Source organism: Cibotium barometz, chromosome 34 (genome assembly GCF_041138505.1).
Source record: "Cibotium barometz isolate CiBa-2024 chromosome 34, ASM4113850v1, whole genome shotgun sequence".
NCBI classification, from domain to species: domain Eukaryota; kingdom Viridiplantae; phylum Streptophyta; class Polypodiopsida; order Cyatheales; family Cibotiaceae; genus Cibotium; species Cibotium barometz.
The window spans coordinates 23,186,470-23,204,646 of record NC_141079.1 but is presented as its reverse complement, the minus strand read 5'-3'; the positions used below and the strand labels follow the sequence as shown (position 1 = coordinate 23,204,646).

The window sequence follows — 18,177 nt, the reverse complement described above, 5'->3', positions numbered from 1 at the left end:
AGTGCAACGGCTGTTTTTTTGGCAGTTTCTAGCCATTTATGGCTGTTTGGAGACGCCTTGGCCGTTTCTAGCCGTTTATGGCTGTTTGGGTGGCCGTTTGGGGATGCCTTGAGGCTTGACCTTTGAGGCTTGAGGCTTGGGCATTGGCCCTTGAGGCTTGGGCCTTGGCCCTTGCCTCTCTCTTGCCTTGGCCTTTAGGCTTTGAGGCTTGGCCCTTGCCTCTCTCTCTTGCCTATCTAATATCTATATAAGAACAAGGCTACAAGGCTACAAGCAGACACACACACACCTTCAAGCAACTCTCTCTCTCTCTAGTCTCTTGAGTCTTGAGTCTTGAGTCTTGAGTCTTTGGCACTTTGCAAGTTTGCTCATTGCTCAAGCCTCAAGCTTCAAGCGGCAAGCCACACTCTATGAGTGTATCTACTCTCTCTAGCCTCTCTCCCTCAAGCTTCTTCTAACTTCCAAGTTCCAAGCCTCTCACACAAGGCCCTACTCTCTACTATCTAGACTCTCTCTCTCTTTCTCACCTCTCCCTCAAGCCTCTTGAGTCAACCATCAACGCCTTCACTCTTTGATTGGTGTATTTTGTTAATATGACTCAAAAGCTTACCATTTTAGTGTAAATTTGTGCTCATTTTGATGTACTTCCAAAGTAGAATAAGTGTAGAGTAGAAAAACTTTTTTTTTAAAAAGTATTTTTTGAGTGTCGTTCCCTCCCTTGTCCATGTTCTCTACTTATGGCCGCCCCCCGTCCCGTCCCCCATCCCTTGTGACTATGGCTTTGGCCCAAGCCACCCGGACCCCTCCCTCGCCAGCCAACCATCACCAGTTTCTTCTAGACCCAAGAGATGGAGGACACCCATACAATGGATCTTGTGGACCCACCTCTGGCTGCTCCGGACCCACCTCACCGGAGATCGGTTACCTCGAACCGGGCCTCTGCATTCCAACTAGTCCCCGAACGTCGGCCACGATCGCCTCATTGGCTCCAAATCCAGGACATGCAGTGTAAGCCCAGCGGGGCGTGCAGTGACAGACTCAACCACGTGTCCAAGAGATAAAAATATAAAGAGACAAAGGGGAGAGAGAAAAGGGAATGGGAATCTTGCACAGTACACCACATTGAGCGAGGAACAGGCCCCACCCCCTTTCAAGAATTTATTCAGAAACAATCCAAGGGCACGCTGGCCAAGATCAATACAATCAATGAATACAAAACAAACAAATATGCCGATGTAGGATATCCAAGTCGATGCCGATGTCGACGCACAAGATCTCTGATGTCAAGCACACCATGTGGATGACCCACGAGTAACTCTCACCGGGCTAGTACTAGATCCAATATCCAAATCCAATGGATCCCAAGTCCAATGAATCCAAATCCAAATCCAAATCCAAATCCAAGTCCAAGTCCAAGTCCAAATCCCAGTCCAAAATCCAAGCTCCATGTCTAAGCTCTGTGTTCCATGTTCATGTCCAACCTTCATGCCCAAGCTCTATGTCCAAGTTCTTCATGTCTATATGCTCAAGTTCAAGCTTCCATGTCCAACCTTCATGCCCAAGCTCTATGTCCAAGTTCTTCATGTCTATGCTCAAGTTCAAGCTTCCATGTCCAAGCTCTAAAACCACTCACTCATCCCATGAATAATCTCCACAATTACTATAGCCTTGTCAATGATGAAAACCCTAGAGAAGCTTTTTCTGGCAAGAAAACTGATATAAAACCTGTTTTAATGGTTTTCGGGCGATAAAAATCTCCAAAAAGCAGTTTTTAGGGTTTTTTGAGCAGTTTTAGGATTTCTGAAATTTTATGTCCGTATAGTCTGTACAGCTATACGGATCCGTACAGTCGCATGGAAAGATGGTGACGTGGCACTGCAGTTGCTGGAGGCATTCTGAAATCAGCGAGTAGCGATGAAAAACTCCATGATTTGGTTCATAGATGATGATGAAGAAGATAATCTCCATGCTTGAACGAAGATGGCAACGCGATCAAGAGGTTCCTCAACTTGATGCTCAAGAGAGGCTCATGCTTCTTTTATACTTGGGGCAGCCTTGCTTTTGCCAAAAAGTGACGCTTTTGCTTTGCTTTTGTCTTTTTATCAAATATTATTAATAATAACCAAAGTTCTTGATTTGTGCTTTTACAACTTCAGGGCCTTGCTTTTTGGCCCTAGAGCTGCTTTTTGAGAAAGCGGCTTTTAGCTTTTTGGTCCGTCTTAGTCTCCCCTTTCCAATGGTTCCCTTGGCTCGAGGTCAACCCTATTTGACTTTTCATTTTTCTTGCTTTTTAACCAAGAATGGTGCTTTTTCTTAATCAATCCTTATGGACCCTGTCCCATGTCTTCTTCCACCCGTCTCGTGTCCGAGCATGGATTTCATTATGTGAAATAGAGCTAGGAGGGTCAAATAGTTACATGCAGCAACCTTTCCATGTGACATAGCTAAGGGAGACCTCTCAGCCATACTCATTAGCCCCATGCTTGATACTTTGGACAATGGTATACCATCTATTGGGGGCTAATGCTCCACTCATGTTCCATGTTCTTGGTATTCCATGATGAGTTTCCATGGATAGTTTTGTTTCACCCCAGTGAGATAGCTATGTTTTGTTTCTATTTTATTTTACATTCCATGATGAGATATGCCATGGACATTATTGTATCACTTTGGTCTCATAGGCATGTTGGGTCTTTAGAAGACGCTTAATCTCTCTCTCTCTCTCTCTCTCTCTCTCTCTCTCTCTCTCTCACGCTACATGGACACAATTCTATCTTTTGGGGTGAGATGTGCGATCGGCTAGATCCGCACCTCGTCCCACCAGTTGAGAGTGGAGACTGCAAGATATGGACCCAGGGCAGCGGCACCAGATCCTTGCTCTGATACCACCGTTAGGTCTCAACAGACTGATCCCGAGGATTACTTGACATACAACCACATACGAACAAGGCTGAAGGCTCACCTTCCAGCCACAGAGTCCTCCACACTGACCCGTGAGCTGAGGCCATAGCAACATCCTAGACAATGCTCCCCCGCATTCTTCACCACCACTAAGACCGACCTTGAGGCTACTCGCTCTCGCCTTGAGCCCGCCCAGCATGACCTCTCCGAGCTACCATCTCTTCGGGAGCAAGCGGCACAGTTTCAAGGCATTCAACAGACACTCCAGTTTGCTTTTGGTGGTCTTGGCATTGTTCCTACGGCGCCTCCTTCCAGCACCCCTTCTCAGAGCACCACAGCTACCACTGCTACCACTCAGGGGTTTCCTGCCCGTCTCACAGCTCCCCTGGTCCTTCTGGTGGACGACTCTGACCTTGGAGGATTACACCATTCCTCGTGTTTGTTGCTATTAGTTCTTTTTAGACTATTTTTCCCTATTATGTTACTCTGCCATTCATGGCAACTCATTGTATATACACATCTGGACTACTGCTACATGGTTATTGCTATATTATTCTTGGTTGGTTCATTGCTTAGTTCAATTTTGCCACACACCAGCATGCATCACGTTTTACTTCTCGTTTCGGATGTGGCCCGTGGTGGCCACTCTCTTCTTACATGTCCTTCTTGTGGACATGTGGGGCCCTTCTTCCTCGACACTTCCTCTTGGACCTGTGGTGGTCCTCCTTCAACACCTTCTCTTGGACCTGTGGCGGTCCATCTGCAGCTTCACCTCAACATGTGCTTCTATGCTTCTAGTGTTCACTGGGATGGTGAACGGATTAATTGGTGGAGGACCTGTATCCACCTTCACTACTGATGGTCCCAGTTCGTAAACCCAAGATCGAGGTCCCCCAAGTTCGGGCACTCCAAAGGATAACCCAGTCACACAAAGAGGGAATCTTTGGCTGCCTCACTCCCCAAACATAGGGGCCACATTGGCTAACCACTTGGCCCCTTGGAAGCAGAGCTCACCTACTTGTGCTTGGCACCTCTCACCTACTCCAACAGCACCACTTTTAGCACTTGGCTCGTGATGGCCCAAGGGGCCATGCCTATTGTATAAAGAGAGACCTTGGTGTACTGAGCGAGGACCCCAATGCAATACATAGTTTTGTGTTGTTCCAACTCTTGTCTACTTCAGTCTTGTGCATGTCACTCTTGGGGACTGTTGACTCCTGTGTTGTATTCCGTTCTTGAGTTTGTGTGAGTGCGTAGAGGATTGGGATAGAGAGGTCGCCATCTTCCTAGCATGTGCCAACTCCCGAGGGTATACTGACCTAGAGAGGACCCTAGTGATTTCTAGTGTGTCGATACGTAGCGCAACCGAGTCCGCTACACTCGCCATGAGGTCCTGCAAGACTCAATATGTGAGGGAGAAACAAGTGTTGCAACTTGTTGAGCGCCACGGCCAGGTGTGTTAGGTGCTATGTCTATAGGGTGTACATCTTCAGCTGATACATAACACCATAAACCTTTGGGTACAAGAAGGTTTTGGACCATGAAACTCCATAGGGAGAAATTATTGCCATCCAATTTGCTCTCTTGGGACAAAACCCCGAATATATCAATTGCATTCCAAGCCATCATCGTGAAATCTCTCTGCTAAGAGATATGCAAACACTTGCAATCGAGTGTGTTGTAAAAAACACTTGCAGGCAAAATCGCAATGCACCAAAGTGCTATGTCAGGCAATCACAAGTTCCTGAGCAAACTTTTTGCCCCAAATACAAGCTTGCAATAAGTGTTTCGAGTGTCCTGACAACACTTGCAATGCACATCCGTGCACATTCACTACACAAATATCCAAACAAGACCCGTAGAATGAAAAGCCGAAAATTTAAGTGCACCAATGAGATGTATGATGTGCCAATTGCACACAAATGTGAAAAGCCCCAAATTTTAATGCACCATTGAGCTCGATTTTGGCTAAATCCTGCACTAGGAATCTTGCACTGAAGCATGTAATTCACAAAAACCCCAAAAGCAAAATCCAAAAAATATATCTTAGTCACTCGAGAGGGGACACGCACCGACCATGTTAGCATTGGCAAATGGGAAGCTTTCAAAAGCAATGATGGAGAGGTAGCAGGCAGTCAAGATGTGAAGGTCGGTTGCCACACGGAAGCAACAAGGGGCCCCAAGGTTTGAAGTAGTTATCAAACGGAATGTCGGGGAGGAAACAGTTATCGGACAGTGCACACCCGTTGCAATTGGACAAGGAGCGCTCGACTCGATCGACAACTCAGGGAAGGCGCCCCGGAAGTTAAAAGACGGGAGGCCCAACAGGTTGGCGATGGCTGGCGAGCAACTTGGTGAAGTTAGGGAGCATAACCACCGAAGTTCATGCCCCCCTCGAGAGCGGTTACGGGAGTCTAACAGCACTACTGCGGGCCCTGCAACCTTCGCCGAAGGCTCCGCCAGCGCTTGACAGACCTCGGGAAAGAATGGAGCCCGCCGTCCACGGTGGCACTCAAGGCTGGGTTGTCGCCTATGCTCCATCATGGAAGTTGCATGTGCTATGTACACTGCTGTCTGTGTTACGTACACTGCTCCACGCTCCACTATCAGGTGACCAGCTAGCGAACTAAAACTCCTTGTGACAAGACTGGCTGGCGAAGGCAAGGCTCTAGTACCACTGTTGACCCGGGAGGAGAGTTACACCTATACACAAAAGTACACACAATACATAGATCACAGAGATGGTGATAGATGGAGATGCAAAGATGTGTATTGCACTGGAATGTGTGTGGAGTTGAGAAGTCAATCCACATCTAATATGAAAATACAAGAACAAGAAAAAGGTGTCCTTTCACACCATGTGTGCTAGGGGGAAAACCCCAAAGGGAAAAAGTGCCCCTAGTTATGCCCTGTTCACATCTGGCATTACAACCATGTAATATATGCCAATACATAGCACGTGGAGCCTGTTTTAAAATTTCTTTTCCCATGGATCAATATTCTCATAGAGAAATCGTACTATGTTTCGGTCTCAATGTTAGGTGCACACTCATCCGAGGTGTGACATGGACATGCTTCTACCCATTGGCCAGCTTAGAGGTCAAGTGTGTGGCAGGATTCATGTGTCTTAAAGGGCTATTGTGCTAGTTCATTGTAGTATGTCCAAGCGCCAATGAGCAGCCAAGTGCAAACACAGTTATTGGATTATTGTGCAAACACAATTAGTTGGACATTATTATTAGGGTTGGTAGCCAACTTACCAACGTTAGACACAGTAAAAAGGAGTCATTCATTGATCAATCATATTCATTTATTCATTCATCATCTATTGATCAGTCAAGCATCATTGAGTCATTGAGAGCTCAAAGGCTGTGCAACCACTAATTATCTCTAGTTCATCATTGTACGTATTTCATGATAAGAATACAAGGTATCTATTGTGTATCTATCTTCAAATTTATCACACAATACACTAATCCTAAACCGCTTCTATAAAGCCCATGTTACATATTCGACATTGGATCTTGGATCCTAACTTTATCCTTAGGGCCATCATTGTTTCATGTTCCTAGTATCCATGATGAGATTTCCATGGACAGTTTTGTATCACTCCAGTAAGATAGTTTTGTTCTGTTTCTAATTTATTTTCCATTTCATGATAAGATATGCAATGGGCATTATTGTATCACTTTGGTCTCATAGGTCCATTGGGTCTTTAGTAGACGTTTAATATATCTTTCTTTCATTCTTTCTAGGCAAGTGGGTAATCTATCCTATCATTGAAGATTTTCGTAAGTCCACACCAAAATCCATACCAAAAGAAACCCAAAAACCACTCCTAGATAATCGTTTTTGATGCTTTTGCCATCATAGATCTGCGGCACCTTGTGCGGAGGAAGAAACGAGCCTACCTGGCTAAGCTAGAGGAGGAGATCTACCAACTCTTCCTGGGGAAAGACAGCAAGAGGGCATGGAAGACGTTTTAGGAGAGACAGCCTGGTACTCCGATTACTGCACCTGAGGCATGGCATACTTATGCTAGAGAGCTATATGATGCACCAGGACAGTCCCCCCCACCCCCCCTCCACTAGGAGCTAGACCGGCTACTCCGATTACTGCACCTGAGGCATGGCATACTTATGCTAGAGAGCTATATGATGCACCAGGATGGCCCCCCACCCCCCCTCCACTAGGACCTAGACCGGCTAGCAACACCTTTTTGACTATGCTGATGGTGCTAGATGCGATAGACACGTTACAGAATGGAAAGGCACAGGATCATGATGGGCTAGTTGGAGAGCACTTCTCATATGCGCGCGCCACTTTGGCTCCGCTCATCGTACATGTGTTTAATCGTGCCATTTGTGAGGGTTTCCCGGTAAGCTAGACAGAGCATATCATTGTACCACTCTTTAAGAGTGGGGACCCCATGGTACCAGGCAATTACAGGACGATCATGATTGGTCATTACTTGGCTAAACTATATGGCTCTATATTGGAGTCCGAGCTAAGCTGCTGGGCAGAGAGGCATGGTCATCGAGCACATGGACAGGCCGGCTTCAGTAGAGGATTTACTACCTTGGATCACATGCTAACACTTCGGGCACTTATTGAAGAGGGCAGGGCACAGAAGAGAAGGATATACTCCGCAAAGCCTTCGGTACCGTACCACGTGCCGAGCTTATGCACAGATTGCATGACATTGAGGTACCCGAGGATATGCAGTGGGGGATATATGCTTTGTATGAGTCTGTGGGACAGGCAGAGTCCGAGCTCCAGGCCCACTATCCGATATGGTGACCAGCACGATAGGGGTGAAGCAGGGATGCCCGCTATCGCCCACCCTCTTTGGACTGTACATTGATGTGGTCTCCGATTATGTCGACAGACTGGGAGGCCCAAGGGCATGCCTGGCAAGGGTGTTGATACCCATCATGTTATATGCTGATGATATTGTTCTAATCTCAGATTCTCCGGAGCGATGTATTACAGGCTTTCTGTGCGGATAGAGATATGACAGTGAACCTTGGGAAAACCAAGGTTATGGTGTTTAACACCACACAGGCATGGGTGACGAGATCAGATCCTCAGTTCACTTTCCAAGGGGAGCCGGTTGAGTACGTCAGGTCATATGTCTACTTGGGAGTTACTTTAACAAGACCACGTTTCTCCCTGAACAAGACAGCAGCAGCTAGATTAGCTCAAGGGCATGCAGCCTTGGGGGCACTTGAGAGGCAATGTGCACACATACAGTTTCAGGAGCCGTGCATCAAATTGTGGCTATTTGATACGCTTGTCACACCGGCCCTCCTGTACGGAGCTCCAATTTGGGGGCCCAACATAATATCATGGGATAGACATTGAGCGGTTGCCACCTTTTCAGTATGATCAGTCTGCCCCACGGGGTTACCTCTCTCTCAATGAGAGAAACAGAGTGATGAGACAGGACATATGGCAGCGCTACATACAGGAGAGGCCACTACCACCAAAGATGCTGTATTACAGAGACCACTTTATGAGCATCTCAGGGGATGGGTTTATACAGCGACCGCGGTATATGGATGTATACATGCCACACAGCTCTCGCGTTGCTATTGGACAGCTACGAGTCTCATCACATCAGCTAGAGATAGAGGCTGGGAGAGCGGCACGGGTTCCCAGAGCTGAGCGGATATGCAAATTGTGCCGCGCGGAGGTGGAGACTGAGGATCACTTTGTATGTAGATGTAGAGCCCACCAAGGGATCAGAGATAGATATGCAGGATTGTTTAAGGAGCACTCTTCACTACATCAGTTGATGGAGGCCTCGGACCAGCGACAGCTTGGCAAACTACTACTAGAGCTTCATAGTTCTCGAGAGAGACTCCTCCAGACACCGACTCCCACTAGGGGTGGGAGACAGTCCCAGCTCACAGATTTCTTCCAGAGAGCTATGCCAGTGCCAGCTGATGTACCACGTGGGGTGACCGCACAGAGAGCAGAGGAATTGAGAGCCAGGAGGAGACCTAGACAGACTGGACATATAGCACCCCGACTCCGTCACTGAGAGATAGCAGCTATCCGAATGAGACACAAGATGGAGACACATGAGAGGCTAGCTTGCTTTCATTCAGACTCAGGGTACATGTTCACGCCATTCACAGCCTCAGCATCGGCGATGTATGATATCTTATATCCCTCTTATGGCACTGGATGGAGTTAGACATAGATGTGCATAGCATGCTTGTACTACCCCTTCAGCATATAGAGATGCATCTTGCCTTAGCACTCCATCCACATCCCCACCCCCCTTTATATTGTTTGTATATGGGCTCCACCGATCCATGATGATTCACAGTTGTATCCAGACACATGCACGCTTTTTCTTTTCTTTCTTTTCTTCCGATGACCGGAAGAACACAGTTGTATTATTTTTTGTCTCATAGGCCGACTTTGGCCTCTCGTAGACGTTAATATATCTTTCTTTCTTCTCTCTCTCTCTCTCTCTCTCTCTCTCTCTCTCTCTCTTTTTGTGTGTGCACGTGCGCGCGCATCTACCACCTCTATCTTTGCCAATTGCAATCCATTCGAATCTTAACAATTCTTTGTTAACCTTAGGCTCTCAAATCCATAGTCACAAGGAATAGGCATTTTTAGACTCGGGAATGTTGGGGATGGCAGCATCTTCCCGTTCCCATTCCCATCCCATGTCACTCTATAGTCACAGGGAATGGCCATTCTCAATCTTTTCCGTCCCAGTTTCCCGTTCCCATTTCGCGTCCCATGTGACTATATACCTAGATGAATCCAGGAACATGCCCAAATTCACCTTTTAGGAACGTGCATGTTATGTACTCATGGTAGTCAACCCACAAGACTATATAGCTATCAACTCCATTCCCCGTTCCCATTTCGCGTCCCATGTGACTATGCTCAAATCAAGTAAAGTTTAGGTAAAATTGCATTACACACCACCAATCACTCGGTCTGATCAGAACACTTGCGACAAAGAAGCCAACCTTGAAGGGTTCAAGTTCTTCTGGTGACAACAGCATCTCTTTCGTCTGAAGAAATGGGAACATATGGAGAAGAGGAATCATATTTTTTTCTGCTTTATAGATCTTTCCTGCGGCTAGAAAGATGGGAGTGTTGTTTTGAAATCCCATGCCTCTCAACATCATCCCCACCTGTTCAGGTAGAGGACAAAACATCGTCAGTAAGGCATCATCACACTTCAAGTGAAACTTTCCCAAGCATGATGCTATTCGACTTGCACAAAAGCTTAATAACCTAAGCTACTCACCTCCAAAGGTGTCAAGGGACATTTTCCATCCATCCTGATAGCACCTGGCCTTATGACACGACCAGTCTTATTGAATTTTCCCCTCCATCCTCTCTCCCTCGCAGCATCCAGTTCTCGCTTTTCATCTTCCCCTCCGTCATAGGTACAGCATGAAAATGCTACCATATCCTGCTACAAGCCATTTGCCACAAGTTTACAATGACAATACCAGAGCCAAAAAGTATCACAAAAGCCTAGCAGTAAGACAAAATCAATACAGCCAACCAGATTGGTAAAAGTAGAGACCTCTTCGAATCGAAGATGTACAGAAATGTACTTCCCACCAGTACTGCTGCTATAATGCATCATGCGATCAACTAGCTTCTGACCAACAGCTGCAATTGGTTGTGCAAATCTTAGGGCCTGAAAATTTGCCAAGCATCTGAGTTGCTGAATCCTGGGAGGGATCTTGTCAAAAGATAGCCGATTTGCAAAGGGTGAAATGCGGATGACCCTGACCATTAAAAAAAAACAGCTTGATAAATCAAACTAAGCTGTTGAATGAAACTTAAGACTGACTCTTTGTATAACTGCACTACCGTTACAGGTTTCTTGTTGGATTAAGATTAAAGCTGACTAGCTGCTGACTCAGACTTTAGCTGTTGAATGAAACTTAAGACTGACTCTTTGTAAAACTGTACTACCCATACAGGTTGCTTATTGAATTAAGGCTAAGGCTGACTAGCTGCTGAATCAGACGTCACACCGACTTTCTGAACAATTCAATCCAACAATACTATTTTAGTATTGGGCAAGTGGGGAAACAAAAAACAGTCATTCTGAGATGGTGCAAACAAGAAACATTGCATTAGCGACAACCAGGGGGAAACAGAGAGCTGGTTAGATGAATTTCTACTTTGTCCAAAGTATTAGCAGGCTCTCAATTCACAGTATCATCCCCTGATCCAGTTGTGTTTCCACACTCTGAATTTGCAGCTAGATAGAACCACTACTGGGTACGATAGAACCATTCTTTGACAAAAAAAATGTCCATGCAATCCATAGCTAGAATGGATCTCACATTATTAGATTTGCATCTTTGTTGTAGGAACACATCGATCCCATACTTTGGAGCCTCCCTTGACAAAATTTAAAGATCAATGATGTGTGTTATTGATTGGATCTCCCAGATCATTGGAGGATACATAATGCCTTCCATGTCAGTTTATTGAAGCCATATACAAGATTACCCCAAGAGGAGCCTATATTGAAGGATCCACCAAAAGTGGAAGAACATGAAAAAATCTTCCAGCCGGAACAGATTGTATTCCATTCCGTCACAAAAAAAAAAGAGGAAGGACAGTGGTTAGGAAATTCCTCTTGAAGTTTAAGAACTATTTGCCTATAGATGCGAAATGGATGTTGGAAGAGTATTTCAAAGACTACCCACATATTCTTCAAGCTTATGAAGAAGCAGTTGGTCCAAATGTATTTGAAGTACAGGATTGAAGCATCTTGTTATCAAGACAGATTTAAGAGGGAGGGATTGTACCTCTAGCCCTCTTCATTATATATATTTATACTGAAATGGAATTGATCATTATCTTGCTTATATAATGGTCTTGATTGGATATGCTCTAGTTTGGGTAGCAACGATGCCCGAAAGCCCAAGGAGCAACATTTGTATATGGGAGGCAACGATGCCAGAAGACCCATTGGATGGAATCTTTTGGGCTTCGCAGTTGGACGGTCATTGCGATAAGATGGCCCAGATGACTATTGAATTTCGCAATCGGGTGGTCATAGCGACCCGATGGCCCAAATGACTGTATTGGATTTCGCAGTCGGACGGTCATTTTTGAGACCAGATGGCCTAGATGACTGTATTGGATTTCGCAGTCGGGCAGTCATTGCGACCAAATGGTCCATTTGACTGTATTGGATCTCATAGTTGGGCGGTCAATGTGACGAGATGGCCCAGAGGACTATGGAAGACTTCTCAGGCGGTCCTAGTGACCAGATGGCCTTGCGAATAGTCTAAGTGGTTTCCCTCGAGAACCAGATGGCTCAGCACGGTATCGATGAGACCAGACAAGACAATCCATGAAGAGGAGAATCATTACTTGTGCATTGCATACTGATGTATGTTTGAAATTGTTCGACTTTGTGTGCTATTTTTGGATGTGTGGACAATGCTTGGATCCATGGCATGTGATAGTCCACTGGGCTCCAGACTACGTGGCCAGTACCTGGAATACCCAGTAGACGCAAATGATGCATACTTGTTTCTTAACTAGCTTATGTCTAGTTTTTGCAAAAGGTGAGAGTGCATTTATTATATCTGCCTAACACATGTGACCAGCTATGCAGAACATGTACCATCAAGAACAAGGACATCGGCCAAAGAAAGGCATAAAGATATTGCCAGGGGAGCACAAGGCACCACATATATGAGGAAAGACCAGATGCACAAGAGCACCAGATGGGACTAGTACCACGATCATATGGCATATTTGTATCCCACAATTAAGGACAATTGTGATATAAGAGGGAGGGAATGTAACTATTTGGTCCTCCTAGCTCTTTTCACATGATGGAACTCATGCCCGGACACTTGGACTAGGTGATGGACATATGGGAACAGGGATCTTCATATTAGCACAAGAAAAAGCACCAGTCTTGGTCAAAAAGCAAGAAAAAGAAAAAAAGTCAAACTAAGTTGACCAAAAGCTCAAGGCACCATTGGAAAAAGAACATCGAACTGGATCAAAAAGCTAAAAGCCGCTTTTTCAAAAAAAAAAGCAGCTCCAGGGCCAAAAAGCAAGGCCTTGAAGATTGTAAAAGCACAAATCAAGAACTTGACATCTCGGAAATATTCTGCCATTGTTGGGACAGTTGAGCCAACTTGACTATTATTAATATTTAATAAAACAAAAGCAAAGAGGCAAAGCAAAAGCAAGAAAAATAAAACAAAAGCAAAGAGGCAAAGCAAAAGCAACGCAAGACAAAAGCATGGACCCCCTACCAAGTATATAAGAAGCTTGTATCCTCATGGTGGAACATAGAAGAACTCGTGGAGATTTTCAGGAAGAACTTGTGAGGAACCTTCATCATCATCTTCTTTCCTCTAGCATCGCCTAGCTCCTCCATCTCCGCTGGCAACCGCCCCTGTATCGCCCACATCCGTCGGTGCTCCGTCGCTTAGCACCAACCTCCGCCAGTGCTCCACTGCCCAAAGCGCTGCCCTAAGAGCTCTGCCACCACCGTCCGCCGGCTACGCCGCCTTCGACCTACCTACGCCACCTATGTCATGTGCGCCAGTGCTACCCTACTGTACCTCCTCAGAACCACCTGTGTGTGCCGCCTACTGCCTCCAGACGCTGCCAACGCCATTGCGCCAGCACCACCCTAAAGTGCCGCCGCTGCCAGTTTCTCTAACTCCTTGTGGAGACACATACTCACCACCTTGGTGAGAGCCTCTTGGAATTGCCTTTGTCCGGATTGAGTGCAAAGAGCCTTCTGGATATTTGGGAACATCAGTTTGATTCAGACATTGGATTTCGGTACTAGCCCGGTGTAAGACTCTTGTGGGTCATCCTCATGGTGAGATCGGCATCAGCTATCTTGTGTCTCAACATCGACTTCAGCCCGACCTCGAAATCGGCACTGTTATTTGATATTGTATTCATTTGTTGTATTGGTCCTGGCTTGGAAAAGCTCGTGGATTGTTCTTGAAATAAATTCCTAAAGAGGGGACGGTGCATGTTCCCGCTCAACGTGGTGTACTGTGTGAAACCCCTATACCCATCTCTCTCTCCCCTTTCTCTCTCTCTATCTATATCTCTTGTACACATGGTTGAACCTGTCTCACTGCACATCTTACACTTACCATTAAGAATCGGGTTCTGAATCCATGCATAGATGACATCCTTGACAAGTTGGATGGATCAGCATGATTTAGCTAAATTGATCTCAAGAGTGGGTATCATCAAGTGCGTGTGGTGCTTGAGGATGTACATAAAACTATTTTCAAGACAGCATTTGGGCATTATGAGTATCTTGTTATATCTTTTGGTCTTACAAATGCCCCGACTACATTCAATAGAATGATCGATCGCATATTCCGTGGGTACAAGGTGTTTTCTTTGATGACATCCTAGTTTTCTCAAAGACCAAAGAAGAGCATAGAGCTTGGTCCCTCATCCACTGTACCGGAAGCTCACCATTTAAATCAAACCGAGGCTGGTCAAGATCTCGGCCGACGACCTTGCTACGTGAGACGTCCTCCGTTGACTCTCCGTCAGCAGTTGCAACTTTAACAGATAGGTCTCCACGACCTCATTCACAAGACGGTCAAAAATCTTCCCCTGCATTCTTGACATAAAATAGTCATTTAAAAAACAGATTTCACATACAAATACAGTTCCAACAATATTTTCATCTTTTTTCATCACTCCACATCCTTTCACATTAGTCCCCATCTTTTCTCATCTTCCCACAATTTTTTTTTCTTCATCGATCCCTATCATATCACATCATTCCCACATCAAATCTCATCCAATCACATCATCCACACATCAATCCACATCATCCATACATCCATCCACATCATCCACATCATCCATACATCCATCCACATCCATCCACATTATCCATACATCCATCCACATCTTCCATACATCCATTCACACGTCAATCCACATCATCCATACATCCATCCACATCAATCCACATTATCCACACATCTTGGGCATATTGTGTCCAAAGATGGGAGTGCGGATGGATCCTACAAACATTGATGCAATTCGGAATTGGGCAATGCATGAGATCCGTAGTTTTCTTGTCAGAGATACATTATCTTGGACATATTGTGTCCAAAGATGGGAGTGCCGATGGATCCTAAAAACATTGATGCAATTTGGAATTGGCCAATGCATGAGATCCGTAGTTTTCTTGGATTATGCTCTTACTACCGTAGGTTCATTCGGCACTTTGCATGGATTGCTTCTCATTTGCATGACTTGACAAAGAATTAGGCTACATTCAAATGGACTGATGTAGAGAGGGATGCATTCCTCAAGTTGAAAGATGCAACTACACATGGTCTAGTGTTGATCGTTCCGGATTTGCAAAAGCCATTCAATGTGGAATGTGATGCATCTAGAAATTGCATAGGAGCTATTCTAAATCAAGAGGAACATGTCGTGGCTTATGAGAGCCATAGAGTGCACGATGCAGAGCTCTCTCTTGGCATTTATGAGAAAGAGCTCCTGGCTGTAATTCATGCACTTACCATATGGAAACATTACCTTCTTGGGGCTGATTTCACTGTGAAAACAGATCACCAGAGTTTGAGGTATTTTCTTATTCAAACTAAATTGTTAGAGAAGCATATGAGGATAGCCAATTTCCTCTCTATGTTTCATTTTCAAATCTCGCACACCCAAGGAAGAAGAATGTAATGGCAAATGCATTGTCACGAACGCCATATGTAGCAACTATCTCGGTTGCCTCTCATGGAGACTTGTCGGCCATTGATTGTGCCACTATTTGGACTGATTTGATGGCTTGTCATGCACATGTCTCATATGTAATCAAAGAGGGTTATCTCATGAAAGATAATTGTCTATGTTTCGTGTCTGACATGAGGCAAAAGGTTTTGGATGAGTGCCACGCTCCTCCATATGCTGGTCATAGAGGCATAATGCCTACTACGCACGTGATTGAGCGGTATTTCTTTTGGCCAGGTATGCGTAAGGACATAGAGCGGTATGTGCATGTATCACTTATTAAAAGGTGAAATTTGATAGGCAAAAGGCACCAGGTTTACTTTAGCCATTGCCTATTCCCACGCAGCCATGGGAAAAGTATTACAATGGATTTCATTATGGACTTGCCATGGACCCAACAGGGTAATGATACTATTTGGACAATTGTGGACAGGTTCAACAAGCAAGTTCACTTCTTGTCGGTCAAGAAGTCCATCAAAGCTGAGCATATGGTTAAAATATATCTTGCACAAGTGTTCAAGCATCATGGAATACCGAAGTCCATTGTGGGGGATGGAGATCCCAGGACTACAAGTCTCTTTTGGCGAGCCTTATTTGATAATATGGACACCAAATTGGACTTCTCATCAGCTTATCACCTTCAAACGGATAGGCAAAGTGTTGAAATGTTACGTGGCGGATCAGAAGTCTTCTTGGGAAAAGTACTTATCGCTTGTGGAGTTTGCGTGCAACGATATGTTTGAGATTGTTTATGGTAAGGTGGTTTTAATAAACAAATTCAACCTAATGCTTCAATCAAGATCACAAATAAAACTTGAATATAAGAAACAAATTGAATGAATATGGAAAGCCCTATTGATTTCATCAAACATCTCGAATACAACGTTTGCATGAATAAATAGAGGTTAATTGAACTTACCTCTTCATGGCTGAAAATAAACCATAATGTCTTCACACTTACTAATGTCCTAAAGTCACTTATTAAAGTCCATACATTAAAACTTGCATAAAAGCCTATCTAATGTAAATGTTCCACACATCCTATATATCATTGCGAAGCTCTTGACGAGCACTATCCAATGAAGCACACGCTGATCTGCAAATCTGAAAATATAGGATCATTATTTCTGTGACATGTAGAGGCTTCGACCGTAGTAAACACAACCTTAGTCTACACTTAACTGCACTTAATGATGTTTAAGAGACAAACAGATATGTGTCAATGCAATGCAACTATATTAGATGAATGAATGATGTTACAATGAGATCCAAATGGATCTGTACTGCTGAATATGCTGCCTATATGCTGTAAATGCGGGCTGAACTGCTGTCCACTCTTTCCCTTGTCTCCTGGAAGGAAACGCTGAAGGGAAGCTTAGGGAACAGATGCTGAATGCTGATGATATGCTGAAACGCTGACCTGTTGGGCTGAACTGGCTGCGTTTGCTGATGATGATGGCTGATGATGATGCGTTAACTGTGGATGCTGCTGAGGATGATGCGTTAACTGTAGATGATGCTGAGAGTGATGCGTTAACTTATCTGCTGCTGATGATGAGGGCTGATGCTGATATGCTGAAACGCCAGATGATCCTGAGGAGGATGCGCTTCACTGATGAGCCCCTTGATGACTGAATGGATGAGGCGCCTGCATATATATATGGGTGAGAGGCTGCTGGTCGGCCAGGTGGACTGCAGTCGGCCAGTACATATCCCCATAAAAATACCAATATAACCAGTCGGCTGCCTCATAAATGCCTAAAAATGCCTGTAAAATGCTGATTAAATGCCTGATAATATCTATGATGCTAATGATGCCATATGATGATGCCATGTCACTGTACACTTGACTGTTGTGCACGTGACAATTTCCTTCATATCTCCCCCTTAATGATCGGCTTATTTTCTTTTACTCCCATCATGTCTCTGAAGTATTGAAACTTTGCTTTTGCAAGTGGTTTGGTTAAGATATCTGCAACATGATCATTTGTAGAGCAATAAACTAACTCTAATTCTCTTGCTTGGACTTTTTCTCGAACAAAGTGATAATGAACTTCTATATGATTTGTCCTCGCATGAAACACAAGATTTTTGCTAAGCTGAATACAACTTTTAATGTCACAGCAAAATAGGAGTGGAATCTTCTTGTTCTTCTATGATCTCTCCAAGAAGTCTCCTTAGCCAAACACATTCACACACTGCGTTCTTGGCTGAATTATACTCGGCCTCTGCTGAAGATAAAGCAATTGTTGATTGCTTTTTACTTTTCCATGAAATAGATCCGGACCCAAGAGAAAACACATATGCTGATATAGACTTCCGATCATCAACATTACTTGCCCAATCCGCATCACAATAACACGAGAGAACAAGATCACAAGATGTGTATTCAATACCAAAATTAAACATACCCTTGAGATACCAAAGTACAGTCAAGATCCTAGATCTTTCTAAGATGCAAACCTACAAAACAGCCATGAAACACACAAAAAAAATGCAGCAAAC

The 18,177-nt window shown here is 44.6% G+C and overlaps 1 protein-coding gene across 4 annotated transcripts in view; it reads right to left on the bottom strand.

The window, feature by feature from the left end:
* The window catches only part of LOC147618800 (protein ESMERALDA 1-like), a 98,482-nt gene that overhangs the window by 16,899 nt on the left and 63,406 nt on the right, over positions 1–18,177 (bottom strand). For all 4 annotated transcript variants that reach the window (XM_086773868.1, XM_086773869.1, XM_086773871.1 and 1 more), the window contains 3 exons: positions 10,469–10,676; positions 10,184–10,351; positions 9,900–10,067 (listed from right to left, as the gene is read on the bottom strand). In XM_086773868.1, the coding sequence (XP_086629994.1) occupies positions 9,900–10,067; positions 10,184–10,351; positions 10,469–10,676 (544 nt within the window). The remainder of the gene's footprint in view (positions 1–9,899; positions 10,068–10,183; positions 10,352–10,468; positions 10,677–18,177) is intronic.